A 15,433-nucleotide genomic window follows, 5' to 3' on the forward strand; every position below is an offset into this window, starting at 1 on the left:
AGAATTGAGGGATGGTGACAAACAGAGGGCAAGACTCTGGAAATAGGATGGCTTGGGGGTAGCAAAGAGATCAGCAGGACTCCACGGTGTCGTGCTTGTGAAGGGTCACAGCAAGAATGTTGGGGATAGAGGCCAGGAGATGCAAGCAGAGAGACATAAGGAATGCAAGGGTGATCTATAGCTGACTTATGCTATTTGACCAGGAATCCAGTTTCATTCTGACATCCAGGTGCACATACATAGAATTTTCCACGTTCAAATAAAGACACCAACTTCCTTTTTAAAATTTTAACCTACTCCAATCTTTTATTCATTTCACATTCTTGATGTTTCAGGTGTAAAGTCATCCAAAACATTAGTCCCAGCTTGAACACAAAGGTAAACTCAAAACAGCCACAATATACTCCAACTTTCTATTTTTATATATCAAACAGACAATATTTTCACTACAGTTTTAAAGGAAAGAGCCTCGACCCTTCTTGGGCCTTTTGGGGTTATACTAAAACACGTCTGAACTAAGTTGTTTATGGATGCACAATAAACATACCGAGATCCAGAGAGCAGCTGAACACGGAGGACAAAGCAACCCTGCAGCACAACAGGAGGAAAGCAGGAGAAGCTGGTATGCATGCTCAATCCAGACACAATCTCGACTTCAAATTCAGCAAGGATCAGACATGGCCTCGCATTCAACACCCACCGGACACCCGCCAAGAATCAGTCCAAAGGGTTCTCCCATATCATGTCGATAACTGTCCCCTGGCAATAGAAGTCAGTCAAGTCTTTCAAAATGGGTCTGTGCTCTCAAATGGGCTTGTACGCCTTTGAAGGGCTTCAGGAGTCAGCCTGCAAAGGGTTGCAGTTCAAGGTTCGTTCTGAAGGACTCGAACCCACAATCGGAAGGGATACCCCAGGAGCAGTATCTGGGGTCAAGGGCTGCATTGTTGACATGTCCCGGCTGATGCGGATAATCTCTGGTCATTATCCATTCAGGAACAGGACCAGAAGATAAATCCCCTCCTCAACTATCACCCCAAAAAGATTTATTTCAGTCCAGCCAGTTGGACCTTCCTGGGTTTTGAAAAAAGAACTTAAATTGGATCCTTGCATTAATTGAAGCCCAGGGCAAAAAAGGAAACCGCAGGTAAGGCTGCACTTTCCCGTGAAGTGTGTGCTTTCTATCTGACCCTTTCAGCCAGTACTTGAACGCTATCCATGAGATAGCCAGTAACTTTACAAATACTCTTGGCTGAAATCTCTGGTCGAGTTTCTTCAGCTGCTTTTCCTCAAGGCAGATTTGCGTTTGGTGATGGGTTGCTGTGCGTCATTGGCGACTGCCTGTTCCTTCTCCGCATCCTCTTCAACTTTCTCCTCAGACACCCCGCCCTCTGCTCCTTGCTCCATCGGTTCCTCCGGCGTGTTCGCCGGCTCGCTGCCCAGTGCCGGTTTCTCCGCCTGCACTGGCTCATCCCGGACGAGAATCACCTGCTCTGTGACGTCCCCGTGGTCCCGCGCCACCAGATGTCCCACTTGGTGGAGGACTGGCTGCTGACTGGCGTGTTCCCTGGGGGCAGAGTCCTGTTTCGGGAGCAAAGAGCACCAGTTACTGAGTTGCGACGGTCAGCATCACCAATCCCAAACAAAGATCAGCATCGCCCATTGGTGCACCCTCTCCCCACCAAAAGCCCACACGTATTCTCCCATCTGTCAGTTAGCACAGCTCGCACATTACTCAGGAGCAGTCCCCTAACCCAGGACTGGAGGTGTATTCAGAACACCCACGTTAAAAGTTGTCGGTAATTGGCTGTGACAGTAAGAGAGGGAAGCAACATTCCCTCAAGATGAGATTTAATTGGAAGCATCTCCCCTTCAACAGTTAAGTTGCACCACATTGCTTGCCTATCACACAGTGCAATTATAAGCCTGAACTTAACGTACTGCAATATTAACCACAATACGCTCTTTACGTACAGTATCCATGACAACCATCCCATGGGACGTCTCATCCAAAGCCATCGGTCCCTCCTCCTCTTCCTTCACATCGATGATGATTGTTGGATTCTCTGTCTCTCTGTTTGCAGTCGGGTCAGGAACGCTGCTGCTGGTTTCCATCGGCTCGTCCTTTGGCTCCACAACCACGGCAGTGGTCGTTTGGCTTAGGACTGCCTGGCTGGGTGGTGCCAAGGCGGCCTGGGTGGGAGACTTGGAGGCAGCCTGGCTGGAAGGGCCCGGGGCGATCAGGCTGGGAGGAGCCGGGATGGTTTTGACTGCGGGAGACGGGGCGATCAGGCTCGGAGGGGCTGGGGTGATCAGGCTCGGGGGTGCAGGGGTGGTCTGGACTGGAGGCGCCGGGACTACCAGGTTTGGAGGGGCCGGGGCAGATTGGACTGAGGGGGTGGCGACAACCTGATTCTGAGGAGCCACGGCAGTCTGGATTGGGGGCACAGGGGCAGTCAGACTTGGAGGAGCCGGCGTGCTCTGTAGTGGGTGCAGCTGTGCAGCTAGTTGCTGCTGCTTGAGTTTCTGTTCCTCCTCCAGTTTTCTCTTCAAAGCTTTCTCCTGTGCCAGCCGCATGGTGATCAGATCCTTCTGGGTGTGAGCAATGGTCAGATGCTGCACTTCCTCCTATAATACATCAAGTAACAACCCACGGTCAGGAAATCAACTGATGAGTCCAGCTTCCAAATGAATCCGGCAAACTTTATTTTCTATCAACAGAATCATAAAATCCCTCCAGTGTGGAAGCAGGCCATTCAGCCCAAAGAGTTTATACTGACCCACTGGACAGCATCCCACCCAGAACCACCCACTACACTATCCCTGTAACCCTGCAACTACCATGGCTAATTCACCAAGCCTGCACATCCCTGGACACTATGGGCAATTTAGCATGGCCAATCCATCCTAACCTGCACATCTTTGGACTGTGGGAGGGAACCAGAGCACCCAGAGGAAACCCTCGCAGACACGGGGAGACTGTGCAAACACCACACAGTCACCCAAGGGTGGAATCGAACCCAGACTCATGGATTGTGAGGCAGCAGTGCTAACACTGAGCCACCGTGCTGCCTTAAAAATTAATGTTAAACAATAGACAAGGGTCAGTTTGTTGGATCAAAATGGTGCTAACAATATAAGGTGCCATCCCTGTTCTGGTTGGGACCAATTCAGAACCTGCCTCCTTGTCCTATCCATAGTGCAGGTTGTGTCATTGTGGGTCAGTGAAGGTAGATTTTGAACAGCCAGCTCTCTGTTCAGCCCATCTCTGCAGCAGATGAAGGGCTTACGCTCGAAATTTCAATTCTCCTGCTTCTCGGACGCTGCCTGAACTGCTGTGCTTTTCCAGCGCCACACTTTTCGACCTATCGCTACAGGAGTCCCTCAAAGAACCTGCAAATCACGTTCAAATTATACCTAAACAAATAATGACTTCCAGTTCTTGAGAAACTTTGGAAAACTGAGAACAGTTAGTAGACTGTAAATTTCCAGATATCCTAACCAAATCTAGTCCGACCTGCCAGCACCTGGCCCATATCCCTCCAAACCCTTCCTATTCATATACCCATCCAAATGCCTTTTAAATGTTGCAATTGTACCAGCCTCCACCACTTCGTCTGGCAGCTCATTCCATACACGTACCACCCTCTGTGTGAAAACGTTGCCCCTTAGGTCCCTTTTATATCTTTCCCCTCTCACTCTACACCCATGCCCTCTAGTTCTGGACTCTCCGACCCCAGGGAAGAGACTTTGTCTATTTATCCTATCCATGCCTCTCATAATTTTGTAAACCTCTATAAGGTCACCCCTCAGCCTCCAACACTCCAAGGAAAACAGCCCCAGCCTATTCAGCCTCTCCCTACAGCTCAAATCCTTCAACCCTGGCAACATCCTTGTAAATCTTTTCCGAACCCATTCCAAGTTTCACAACATCTTTCCGATAGGAAGGAGACCAGAATTGCATGCAATATTCCAACAGTGGCCTAACCAATGTCCTGTACAGCCGCAACATGACCTCCCAACTCCTGTACTCAATACTCTGACCAATAAAAGAAAGCATACCAAACGCCTTCTTCACTATCCTATCTATCTGCGACTCCACTTTCAAGGAGCTATTAACCTGGACTCCAAGATTTCTTTGGACGGATTGCATCGAAGGGACTATTTTCCATGCTGTACATCTCTATGACTCTATGATAGGACCTCACAGAGTCAGGATTATACCTCTGGTTTCAGTTAACTATTTTAGGGAGTTCAGGCTTAGCTAAGAAAACAGGTTGTTTTTAGGAGAAATAAATGTGCAGCACCTACCTCACCCGCTGGCTTTTGCTCAACAGTCTCTGCATCTGGCTTCAAGTTGGCCTCCAGCACAGTCATTATTGACTTAGGAATGTGATTTTGCTGCAAATTAAATTGATGTCATATTAGTGAAAGTTGCCTTGCCTGGCAGCAGAGCCTAGGTAACTATTCAACCACTTGGCTGCTGACCAATTCAATTCAGTGTAGTTCTTTCATGGAGGCGGGTACTGCTGGCAAGGCCAGCATTTGTTGCCCACCCCCAAATGCTCTTTAAACTAACTGGCCTTTAGAGGACAACTGAGTGTTAACCCCGTGTCTGGAGTCATGTGTAGGCCAGACTGGGTAAGGATGGAAGATTTCCTTCTCTAAAGGACGTTAAGGAACTGGATGGCTGTTCACAACAATCAATAATGGTTTGGTGCTCACCGCCTCTTTCAACTCCAAATTAGCTACAAGATTAGATTAGTTTTGAGATAAAACGACGACGATAAGAGAATTGATAGGAGTCTACACAATTACGATAGGGTTAGATAAGGTGGACAAAGAAACCAGTTCCTATTAGCTGATGCTACAACTACTTGGGGATACATGTTCAAGGTTTTGGATTGAAGGTGCAGAGGTGTCTGAGGGAAGAACCTCACTCCTTAGCAAGTGGTAATGACCTGGAACATGGTCTCCATCAGGGTGGAGGAAATGGAGAAAATCACCAATTGCAAAGAAGAACTTATCAGATGCTTGAGAGAAATACAACTTACAGGGGTATGTGGTTAGAGCTGGAGAAAACAGAACAGCTTGCTCTAGCAAGCACCAACACAGACACATTGGGCCAAATGGTCTCCTTCTGAGCTGTAATGGCTTTATGACCAGTGGCAGTTCAGGGTGGCACCAGTCCTGCTGTCAAATGAACAAGGGAACCCTGAATGTTCAGGTACAAGGGGGAAACTACTTTGCTGGGACCGGGGTGGGGGTGCAATTGGGGAAGGATGCACTTTACAGAATTTTCGATAGTGGGAGAGTATCGACATACCTGGTGGGGTGTGAAAGAACGCACGTGTGTCAAGAGTGGCTCGCGAAGCTCTGGACACTTCTCGAAAACATTGGCGAGTTGAGCAGGTGGGAGCTGCAGGAGCACCTGGAAGGACTGAGGTTTCGTTCGCTGGCAACACTTAATGAAGCCTTCCCAGACCTTGGGGTATTTCCAAACCTGCAGCAGCACAATCAAGAGGAAACTTATTACACAACTGAGGCAGCGGCATGGGACCACTGGATATTATAATTAGAGTTCACCAACTGCATTGCTGAGTCAGCTCCCTCCCTGTATAGATGGATTGCCAGGCTAATCATCAGCCTGCCAAACTGTATCATGAACATTCCTTGTTGTCAACGTGCCTTGGAGTGTGTCTGGAACTTAGTTACTTGTTTAGAGGACCCACTGCACTGCAAGACCTCCTCTGACAGCATAGAAACCGTGTTACACATAAAGTATCCCACTCGTCCATCAAATGCTGCAGGGTCAAGTATGGCACAAGGAGAGGTACCAAACAGTCGAGGTGGGTGGGAGTAAAGAACTCTTTACTTTGAGCTATTATACATTTCCAGGTAAATCTGAGACAAGATTCCAGAGATGAAATTGGAGAGGACCACCTAATCAGGCCCCAAACTTGATCTCACTGACAATTCCTATTCAGATGTCACATCATTGTAACTCGGAAATATATTGACGGCCCTTCACTGTTCAATTCCAGTCTCCTGGAGATCGCTATTTCACAGGATGATGAGAGTATTTTCATCACAACGACAGAAGTTCAGGAAGAAACTCATCTTTGAAATGATAGTAAAAACATTGGTCTCGCCATTATTACCTAAGGCTGAACCAAAAATCGCCTGCATATTAGAGTTGGTGGTAGGGAATTCTGAGGGACTGAATTAATCCCAATTTAGCAAAGCAAGGCTTAATCCAGGATGTGATTTGGAGATGCCGGTGTTGGACTGGGGTGTACAAAGTTAAAAATCACACAACACCAGGTTATAGTCCAACAGGTTTAATTGGAAGCACACTAGCTTTCGGAGCGATGCTCCTTCATCAGGTGATAGTGGAGAGCTCAATCCTAACACACAGAATTTATAGTAAAAAATTTACAGTGTGATGTAACTGAAATTATACATTGAAAAATTGATTATCTGTTAAGCCTTTCATCTGTTAGAATACAGTGATAGTTCTTTCATGTGTAAATCACAAAAGCTTTTTTAAAAAGTTGCATTCTCGGGTTAGCTGTTAACAATGGTGATAGCTAGACAATATGTTGAAGGTGTTGGCCCCCTGTGTTCTCTGCCTATGCCATGGTGTTTAGATTGATTCTAATCTAAAAAGTGAGATAACGGAGTTTTACATAAATTCATGCAGTTTCGTAGCAAGCTGCCCGGCTCTCAGAACAACTCCATTCAAGCCTGTCACGGTAGACGCTGCAAGACGTGTCAGAGTGTGGACATAGATACCACCATTACGTGTGGGGACACCTCCCACCATGTACGTGGCGGGTACTCCTGTGACTCAGCCAACGTTGTCTATCTTATACGTTGCAGGTAAGGATGCCCAGAGGCATGGTACATTGGGGAAACCGAGCAAAGGCTACGACAACGGATGAATGGGCACCGCACAACAAGCAACAGACAGGAGGGTTCCCTCCCAGTTGGGGAACACTTCAGTGGTGCAGGACATTCAGCCTCGGACCTTCGGGTGACCATCCTCCAAGGTGGACTTCGGGACAGGCAGCAGAGAAAAGTGGCCGAGCAGAGGCTGATAGCTAAGTTCGGTACCCATAGGGAGGGCCTCAACCGGGGCCTTGGGTTCATGTCACATTACAGGTGACCACCATTGCACTATACACACACACATACTCCTACACACCCTCACACAGGCACTCCTATACACACGGACACACATACACGCACACACACACCCGCACTCATACATGCACTCCCTCACAGACTTAAGACACACTGCACTCACTACACACACACACATACACTTTCTCACACTCACAACCCCCAACCCAGACAGACACACACACACAGACAAAGACCCACATGCTCACATATATTTTGTGAGGTGAATTTGTATTTGCAGGGTTACATTGTACTTTGCTCAAAAACTACATGCAAACATGTAGAACTCTGAGCTCAAAAACTGCATGAATCTATGTAAAACTCTGTTATCTCACTTTTTAGATTAGAATCAATCAAAACATCATGGCATAGGCAGAGAACACAGGGGGCTAACACCTTCAACATATTGTCTAGCTATCATCATTGTTAACAGCTAACCCGAGAATGCAACTTTTTAAAAAAAAGGTTTTGTGATTTACACATGAAAGAACTATCACTGTATTCTAACAGATGAAAGACTTAACAGATAATCAATTTTTCAATGTATAATTTCAGTTACATCACACTATAAATTTTTGCTATAAATTCTGTGTTAGGATTGAGCCCTCCACTATCACCTGATGAAGGAGCGTCACTCCGAAAGCTAGTGTGCTTCCAATTAAACCTGTTGGACTATAACCTGGTGTTGTGTGATTTTTAACTTAATCTAGGATAGTCATTGTAGCTTTGTAAGGGGGAGATCAGGTCTAACAAATCTGATTGAATTTTTCAAAGTGTCTAGGTATGTAGATGAGGTTACTACAGTTGAGGTAGTCTATATAGACTTCATTAAGGCTTTTGACAAGATATCACCTGGAAGTCCAATTAAGCAGCAAAGAGCTGAGGTGATCCAAGGCAATTTGACAAATTCGATCTGAAATTGGCTTAGTGGCAGGAAGCAAAGGGTGATGGTGGAAGGGTGTTTTTGTGACTGGATGTCTATGTCCAGTGGTGTACTATAGGGGTCAATGCCGAGTCCCTCGCTGTTGAGTACATTAATGATCTAGAAGTGAATGTAGGAGATATGATCTGCAAGTTTGCAGAGGACCCGATGGTGTGATAAATAGCAAGGAGGAAAGCCTTACATTATAGGAAGATACAGACGGACTGGTCAGGTGGGCTGACACGTGAATAATGGCAAATAGAATATAATTCTGACAATTATAAGGCTATTCATTTTGGGAGGACTGAAATGGGAAGGGAGCACATGTCGAATGGTAGGACCCTCAGATGTATCCGGCAACAGAGGGACCTTTCTGTGGATGTCCATAAATCTTTAAAGCCAGCAGAACAGGCAGATCAGGTGGTTAATGAGGCGTATGGGATACTTGCATTAGTTGAGGCACTGAATGCAACAGCCGGGAGTTTCCCGAGATCGGGATTTGGGATCAGGACTTCCCAAGCTGTGCTTACTAACCCACGTAAGGCTGTCAGCCAGAAGGTTGGTTGGGGTCACGAGTTCTGAAGCAGCAATGGCTGCTGAATGCAGCTCAAACTCCCTGCCACCTGCTTCCCCTCTCCCCTGCATTCTCAGCCCCTCCTACACCCTCACAGGGTTTCACACACCTTCCCTATCCACCACTGTCATAAATCTCTCACCTACATACCAGTGTGATGCCCAGTATCTGTTTTGAAAACTGCAATGATTTAAAGGGGAAACACAGCTGTTAGCACTGGTCAGAGATCTACAACTGCCATTGCTGTGTGAAGTGGAGCTCTCGACCACAAAACTTCAGGTAAAAATCCCACAGGGGAATCACAAACAAAAAACAAAAGCAGCATTTGTGAAGAGAAATCAGTTAACGTTTCAGGTCGAGTGACTCTTCTTCGGAAGTGATGGCAGCTAAGAAATGTTGGCTTAAATGCAGAAGATAGAGTGGGGAGGGGATAAGTAGTAAACAATGTGTGGGGATAGACATCCAGAAGAGAGAGAAGAACAGTTCGACAAAGGAGTCAATAACGATCTGGCTGAAAAACTGTTAATGGAGACTATGAGTGGCTAACAACAGGTAGTGTGTAGGTAACAACAGGCAGACTATTCAGGGCTTTCCCCCGAAACGTCGACTCTCCTGCTCCTCGGATGTTGCCTGACCTGCTGTGCTTTTCCAGCACCACTCTAATCTAGGCTCTGATCTGCAGTCCTCACTCTCACCTGGACTATGTGATAACATGCCTGACAAAGGAACATGGCTCTGAAAGCCTGTGGTTTTATATAAACCTGTTATAACCTGGTGTCATGTGACTTCTGACCTAGACAACGGAGAACGAGACAACTTAATCTCACCACATAGTACTGAGTATTTGCAAAAACGTGATCATTCTTCACGCATTTTTCTGGAAGCAATGTTACGTTTTAACCGCAGACTCTGTTGGCCGTGAGTTCATTGCTGTAGTTTATAGAATCTCTCTCTGAATCGATGCGGTTTACTGTTATTTATTTGCACTGGTTGATGTTAACACTCATTCAGCTGTACCTTCCCTGTCTTTTTCTTACCTGTTTCATTATCAGCCGAGACAGGATGTTCATGACAAAGCCCCCGAGCCGGGGGTACATTGTAAGCGACTGAATGACTGTTCGCATCAGCAGCATGGGGAGTGGGCTCTGTTCCATCAGCTGCTGCATCACAACAGCAAGAACCTCTGACGTGTACACATTCCTCTCCGCGAAGCACAGGTTCGTAGCTTTAAAGACAAAAAGTTTTTAAAAAGTCAAACCACACAAATGAATTACAAAACAAAGTTTTGACAGTGTGCATTTATACAGTACCCTTTAACATAGCAAAACATCCTAAAGTGCTTTACAAAATATAATACTGTACCCACAATGGGATTTTAGGATTGGTGACCAAAGTTACGGATTTTAGAAGCATCTTAACAAAGTAAAAAGCCAGGGGGATTTTAGGATGGAATTTATCAATAAGGCCCAGGCCACTGAAGTCTCTGCCACCAAATGTAACTCCATAACCAACTCATAGTCATAGAAATGTACAGCACAGAAACAGACCCTTCAGTCCAACTCGTCCATGCCAACCAGATATCCTGAATTAATCTAGATTAATCTAAAATTAATCTCAAAGCCCCGAATGAAAATTCACATTGCTACAAAATAACAAGTGTCAGTGTACGGTTAAATGAATGAGTGAATTGAACAAAAACAAATGCCTTTGAATCATTAGCCTCTGCTATTTCTAGACTGGAGACATAATCACTGAACTATCTTTCCAAAATGAGAAGGGTTAATTGAGGGACATTAATTTTAATTACATTACTAATGGCATGAGGTCAATTGGTTAAAGAGTCATCCAGCACGGAAACAGACTCTTTGTTTTAACCCGTCCACGCCAACCAAGTTTCCCAACAAGTCCCACTTGCCAGCATTTGGCCTCTAACCCTCCAAACCCTTCCTATTCATATGCCCATCCAGATGCCTTTTAAATGTTGTAACTGTACCAGCCCCTACCACTTCCTCTGGCAGCTCATTCTATACACGCATCACCCTCTGCGTGGAAAAAATTGCCCCTTAGGCCCCTTTTAAATCTTCCCTCTCTCACCTGAAACATATGCCCTCTAGTTTTTGCAGTCCCCTACCCTGGGGAAAAGACATTTGCTATTCATCCTCTGCATGCCCCTCATGATTTTATAAACCTCTACACGGTCACCTCTCAGCCTTCGACGCTCCAACTCATCGAAATGCTTTGAAATATGAAATGAAGACATGGCAGGTCATTAAGTAAATTTAAAATTAGGAGAAATGGTAATGTCACTGGCCAAGTAAAACCGGAGGTCAAAGCTAATAGGCTCAAATCGAACCACGGCCACTGGTCAAATTTACATTAAATAAATACATCTGCTGTGCTGGGCCACAAAGTAACCATCAATTGTAAAAAAAAAAAATCAGTTCACTCATGACTTTTAGGGAAGGAAATCTGCCAACCTGACCTGGTCTTGTCTATGTGCGTCTGCAATATGGTTGACTCTGAATTGCTCTCTCCCCCTGTAATGGCCCAGGCTAACTGAGGATGCACAACAATTGCCCAACAAGAATAGAAAAGAACAAACCAGCAGTTTTCATGGTCATATCTTTTACTGCGGACCAGATTTTATTTAAAGTCAATTTCCGATGGAGTGATGGGATGGGGAGCAAACAGTTGCCTTGTCACGATCCCCATATTCCAAAGAACAAAGAGAAAGCTGTCCTCTCGGGATCTCTCTTCCTACAATTCTCAGACATTGAAAAGCCAAGCGTGTTATCACCGAGCCAACACCCCTCTGATTTAACTTCTTCCACGCATAACAATATCCAACCTGGATAGTTTGTAAAAGGTCTCACATTCTTTCCTAGGGCTGTGCCATCAATGGGTGATGAAGGGGGGACAGAATGAGAAGGAAATTTGTGAGTAACGATTACCTTTAATTATGGACTTCATGTCACATTTGGTGGAGTCAATGTTGTGCAGAGCTATCAGCAGGTCACCTGGGGTTAGAGGGGAAATTGCTGCTGACACACCTTCACCTACTGAGAAATGAAACCAATATTTAACAATGAGTATGCGTTTATTTTTGTAAACTTGTAAAAATGTTAAATTTCTAATAAAAATATCTATTAAAAAAAAAACAATGAGTATGCAATATTTGTAAAACACTGAAATGTGAACCAAATCATTTCCTCACTCAGTTACATCACACTATCTCCCAGTAATGTTTCATTTCCTTTGCCTGCACACCCTCAATAATATTACGCAGCGTGAAATTACCGACCAATCCCCTCCAGCCCCCTGCAAAGTTAATATTGCATAAAGGCACTGGGAGAGAGAGAGAGAGACAGTGTAATATTGCAGATTGGGTTCACCAGATCGATTCATGGGACAGAATTATCCGATGAGTGGAGATTGAGGAGACAGTGACTACATTTTCTAGGGCTTAGAGAATGGGAAGTGACATCACCGACATGTACAAAATTCTTAAGAGTTGGGCAAGGTAGACACAGGCATTTTGGGGGTGGTAAGGGGTGATGTCTAGAACTGGGGGTGACAATCTCAGAGTAATAACATGATAGCAGATTGAGTCAAGAACCATTTCTTTACTCAGAGGCTACAAAGCTTTGGAATTTTCTACCCTAGGGAACTGTGAAGGCTCAGGTCATTCAACAGAGATCAATGGATTTCTAGATATCAAGGGATATAGGGACAGTGTGGGGAAAATTGGTCTGGAGGTAAATCAGCTATGGTCTAGTCAAGTGATAGAGCTGACTCGATGGGCTGAATGGCCGACTCCTGTCCCTACTGATGTTCCAATTTCCAGACCGCACAACTGAAAAGGGAACTCTTCTGGGACAGGTTATTAGTTGTTAAATATTCCAGTCTTGTTCTCAGAGTAACATTCCTGACCGATACAAGTCCTCTCCAGTATAATTCCCATGGTTGCACAAATTCCATTCTCCCTCCCTCCCTCCTTGCCTCAGTGCGAAGTGCGGCAAGACTTACCATGCGTGGTCCCCAGGAGCCGGTTAAACACCTCCTTCACCACAATGGGATTGAGTTTAATCAATTTGGGCAGGGCCTGGGTTACTTCTTTCTGTGGAAGACAGCCAGTATAAGGATACTAATTATCTAGAAATGTTCTTCAGAGCCACACTATATGAACTATACTCTCCAGTCCTGTTGCTGTCTTCAGTTTTTGACAAAGATGAGACTTTCCTTTTGTTAAGGGGTAGGGGGCTGGATTTGCTTCAGCCTCTGTTTAAGGGTTTAGTGGTTAGATACATCACATAGTGTGGCACCTCACCACAAAAACCCAGGAAGTTCCAGCTCCCAGTTAGTTAGTTAATTAGTTACTCCCAGCTGGACAGCAGCAGCACTGTCCCTATTATAGAATGGTGATGCCACACAGGCCACCTCTCCTCAATCAGTACTCAGTGCCTCCTGTCCGATAGATGCACGCGATAAGATCAAATTCACAGTGTGAGATCACCACAGGCATCAATCTGCTGACCGTGCGGGATTTGTACAGGGAGGCAGGGAGGGGGGGGGGGGGGAGGGAGAACGCCTGGAGGGTGAGAAAATTAGTGGTTGGAAAAAAAAGTCAACAAAAACCATAACCGCCACAGGACCCACACATTTAAGAAGCAGCAAACAGAACAAACAGATCAAGGATAGCGAGTCACTGTGGATCGAAGTCACCACTATCAAGTGCACAACAGCTCCACCCTCCCAGTGTCCTTGTATTTTTCATGCAGCATCCTCACTGACTGAAGAACACTCATCGCCCAACTTGTTCCATTACACCCCTGTGGGACATGGTCAGGAAGAAGGAGGCCCCAAGAATCAACCTCAACCAGACCAGGAGACTGAACCTGTGCTCTTAGCATTATTCACTCCCACCCTCCCCCGCTGCCGCCGGTGAACCAGCTAGAAGAGATCAGCAGCCCTTTCACAGGACAGTAGCCTCACGCAGCATTTGGGACAGGTGTCCAACCAGAACCACCCATTCCCTCACACTTTGTCAAGTTTGGAGACCCTCTCGGCCAGCCAAATCCCGCCATCTGACATCCCACCATGGGCAGGATTTCTCTCCTCAAGCCCCAACTCCACCAGGATGGAACCTATCCCTTCTGTACTCAGCACACCACGGCCTACACCTACATCAGAAGCAGTTATTTTACACTGAGCTGACTCATTACCTTCTCGAGGCCATTAAGCACGGGGATTAGGAAGCGGACATCTGGGACCCTCTTGTGGTAGAGATCGCGGACTCGTTTCACTAGCTCAGGTGATGGTGGAACTGGAATTAAACAGAATCATTACATGACAACATGCAGGCCTCTCAACCCTGAATTCTGGTTGATGGAAGGAGATAAGAAGTATGCTGGGAAGCAAAGTAGCCCTTCATCAAAACTCTGTGCCACAGTCGGTAAGTTGACTGGCAAGGATCTTGGAACTGTGTTACTATTGGAATAGTGGGCCGCACGTTAAAGGCTTCAAAATTCCATTGGAAACAGAATTTAAAGAGAACCTAGTTCTCTGTGGTCATAGCAAAAAAAACCCACTAAAGCTGTCAGATTCTCTCTTCTTAAAGATATAGGCATCATTGGCAAGGCTGGCATCTGTTGCTTCTCCATAGCTGGCCTTGAACTGAATGGGCTCTCTAGGCCATTGCAGGAGGTGATGAACTAAGAGTCCACTACATTTCTGTGGGTCTGGAGTCACGCGTGGGTCAGACCGGGTAAGAACAGCAGATTTCCTCCCTTTAAAGTCAATAGTGAACCAGATGGGCTTTCGCGACAAAACCAGAAATTACAGCATCAATGAGGAGAAAGCAGAGTTACTGTTCCGTCTGGTGACTCCATCACTGCACTCAATGTTAATTCTCCTATGGATGCTGCCAGACTTGTTGCATTTTGACGGCAATTTCTGTTTTTTTTTAAAAAAAGGTTTTTGGTGATAATCCACAATGGTTACACGGACACCATTAGATTAGTTTGTCTAAATTCCAGATATTTCATTGAATTCACCATTTGCATTGGTGGGATTGAACCCATGTCCCCAAAGCATAAGCCTGGGTCTCTGGATTATTGGTTCATCAACATTATCACGCTCCCCCCAATCATCATGAAGACCCAAAATGCTTCACTAATGTCCTTCAGAGGGGAACCCTCTCCCTGGCCTAAGTGTGGCTCTATTCCCACATATAGTTGCGTTTTAGTGCTCTTAAGGGATTAGAGGTTTATCCACATCCTGAGCGTAAACAATAAATAAAACACACATTTCCTCGCCCTAAAGCATCCTTTCCTTCCAAAAACAGAAGAGGAAGATGGAATAGAATGTTTCCGCAGATTCCTCTGAACATGGCTCATCAACACCACAAACGAGGGCTGTGTACCTGGGAAATCTGACAGGGTAACAGCAGAGAGAGAGAGTTAGACCAGAGCTTGCACCAAGTTACTGCCAAGCCTTTCAGAAGTGATGTTCAAAGACTTACCCCATACAAAGATATTTGGAATTCCCTTCTGCTAACAGCTTTTGTTGTTAATTATAAACCAGAGACTGACAATATCTTTGGCCAACAAAAGTCAAACAGTATTTAGGCACGGATTGGCCATGATCTCAAACAGCAAGTCCCCACTCAACACTGTGGGTCGTTTAAAGATATCCATTTAACATTACTAATTTCACTGCAACATCATTTTTGACACAGACTTCCTGATCTGTGGCCT

General features: G+C 45.6%; 1 protein-coding gene across 2 annotated transcripts in view; it reads right to left on the reverse strand.

Moving 5' to 3' along the window:
* Positions 1-273: 273 nt before the first annotated feature.
* The window catches only part of sympk (symplekin), a 51,600-nt gene continuing 36,440 nt past the window's right edge, over positions 274-15,433 (reverse strand). For both annotated transcript variants that reach the window (XM_043680682.2, XM_087984044.1), the window contains exons 19-26: positions 13,901-14,001; positions 12,705-12,795; positions 11,630-11,737; positions 9,716-9,903; positions 5,324-5,500; positions 4,309-4,398; positions 1,972-2,625; positions 274-1,578 (exon numbers count right to left, since the gene is read on the reverse strand). In XM_043680682.2, the coding sequence (XP_043536617.2) occupies positions 1,273-1,578; positions 1,972-2,625; positions 4,309-4,398; positions 5,324-5,500; positions 9,716-9,903; positions 11,630-11,737; positions 12,705-12,795; positions 13,901-14,001 (1,715 nt within the window). In that variant the 3' untranslated portion in view covers positions 274-1,272. The remainder of the gene's footprint in view (positions 1,579-1,971; positions 2,626-4,308; positions 4,399-5,323; positions 5,501-9,715; positions 9,904-11,629; positions 11,738-12,704; positions 12,796-13,900; positions 14,002-15,433) is intronic.

Source organism: Chiloscyllium plagiosum, unplaced genomic scaffold (assembly GCF_037043375.1).
Source record: "Chiloscyllium plagiosum isolate Xiang-an unplaced genomic scaffold, Cpla_swu_hap1 HiC_scaffold_47, whole genome shotgun sequence".
Taxonomy (NCBI): domain Eukaryota; kingdom Metazoa; phylum Chordata; class Chondrichthyes; order Orectolobiformes; family Hemiscylliidae; genus Chiloscyllium; species Chiloscyllium plagiosum.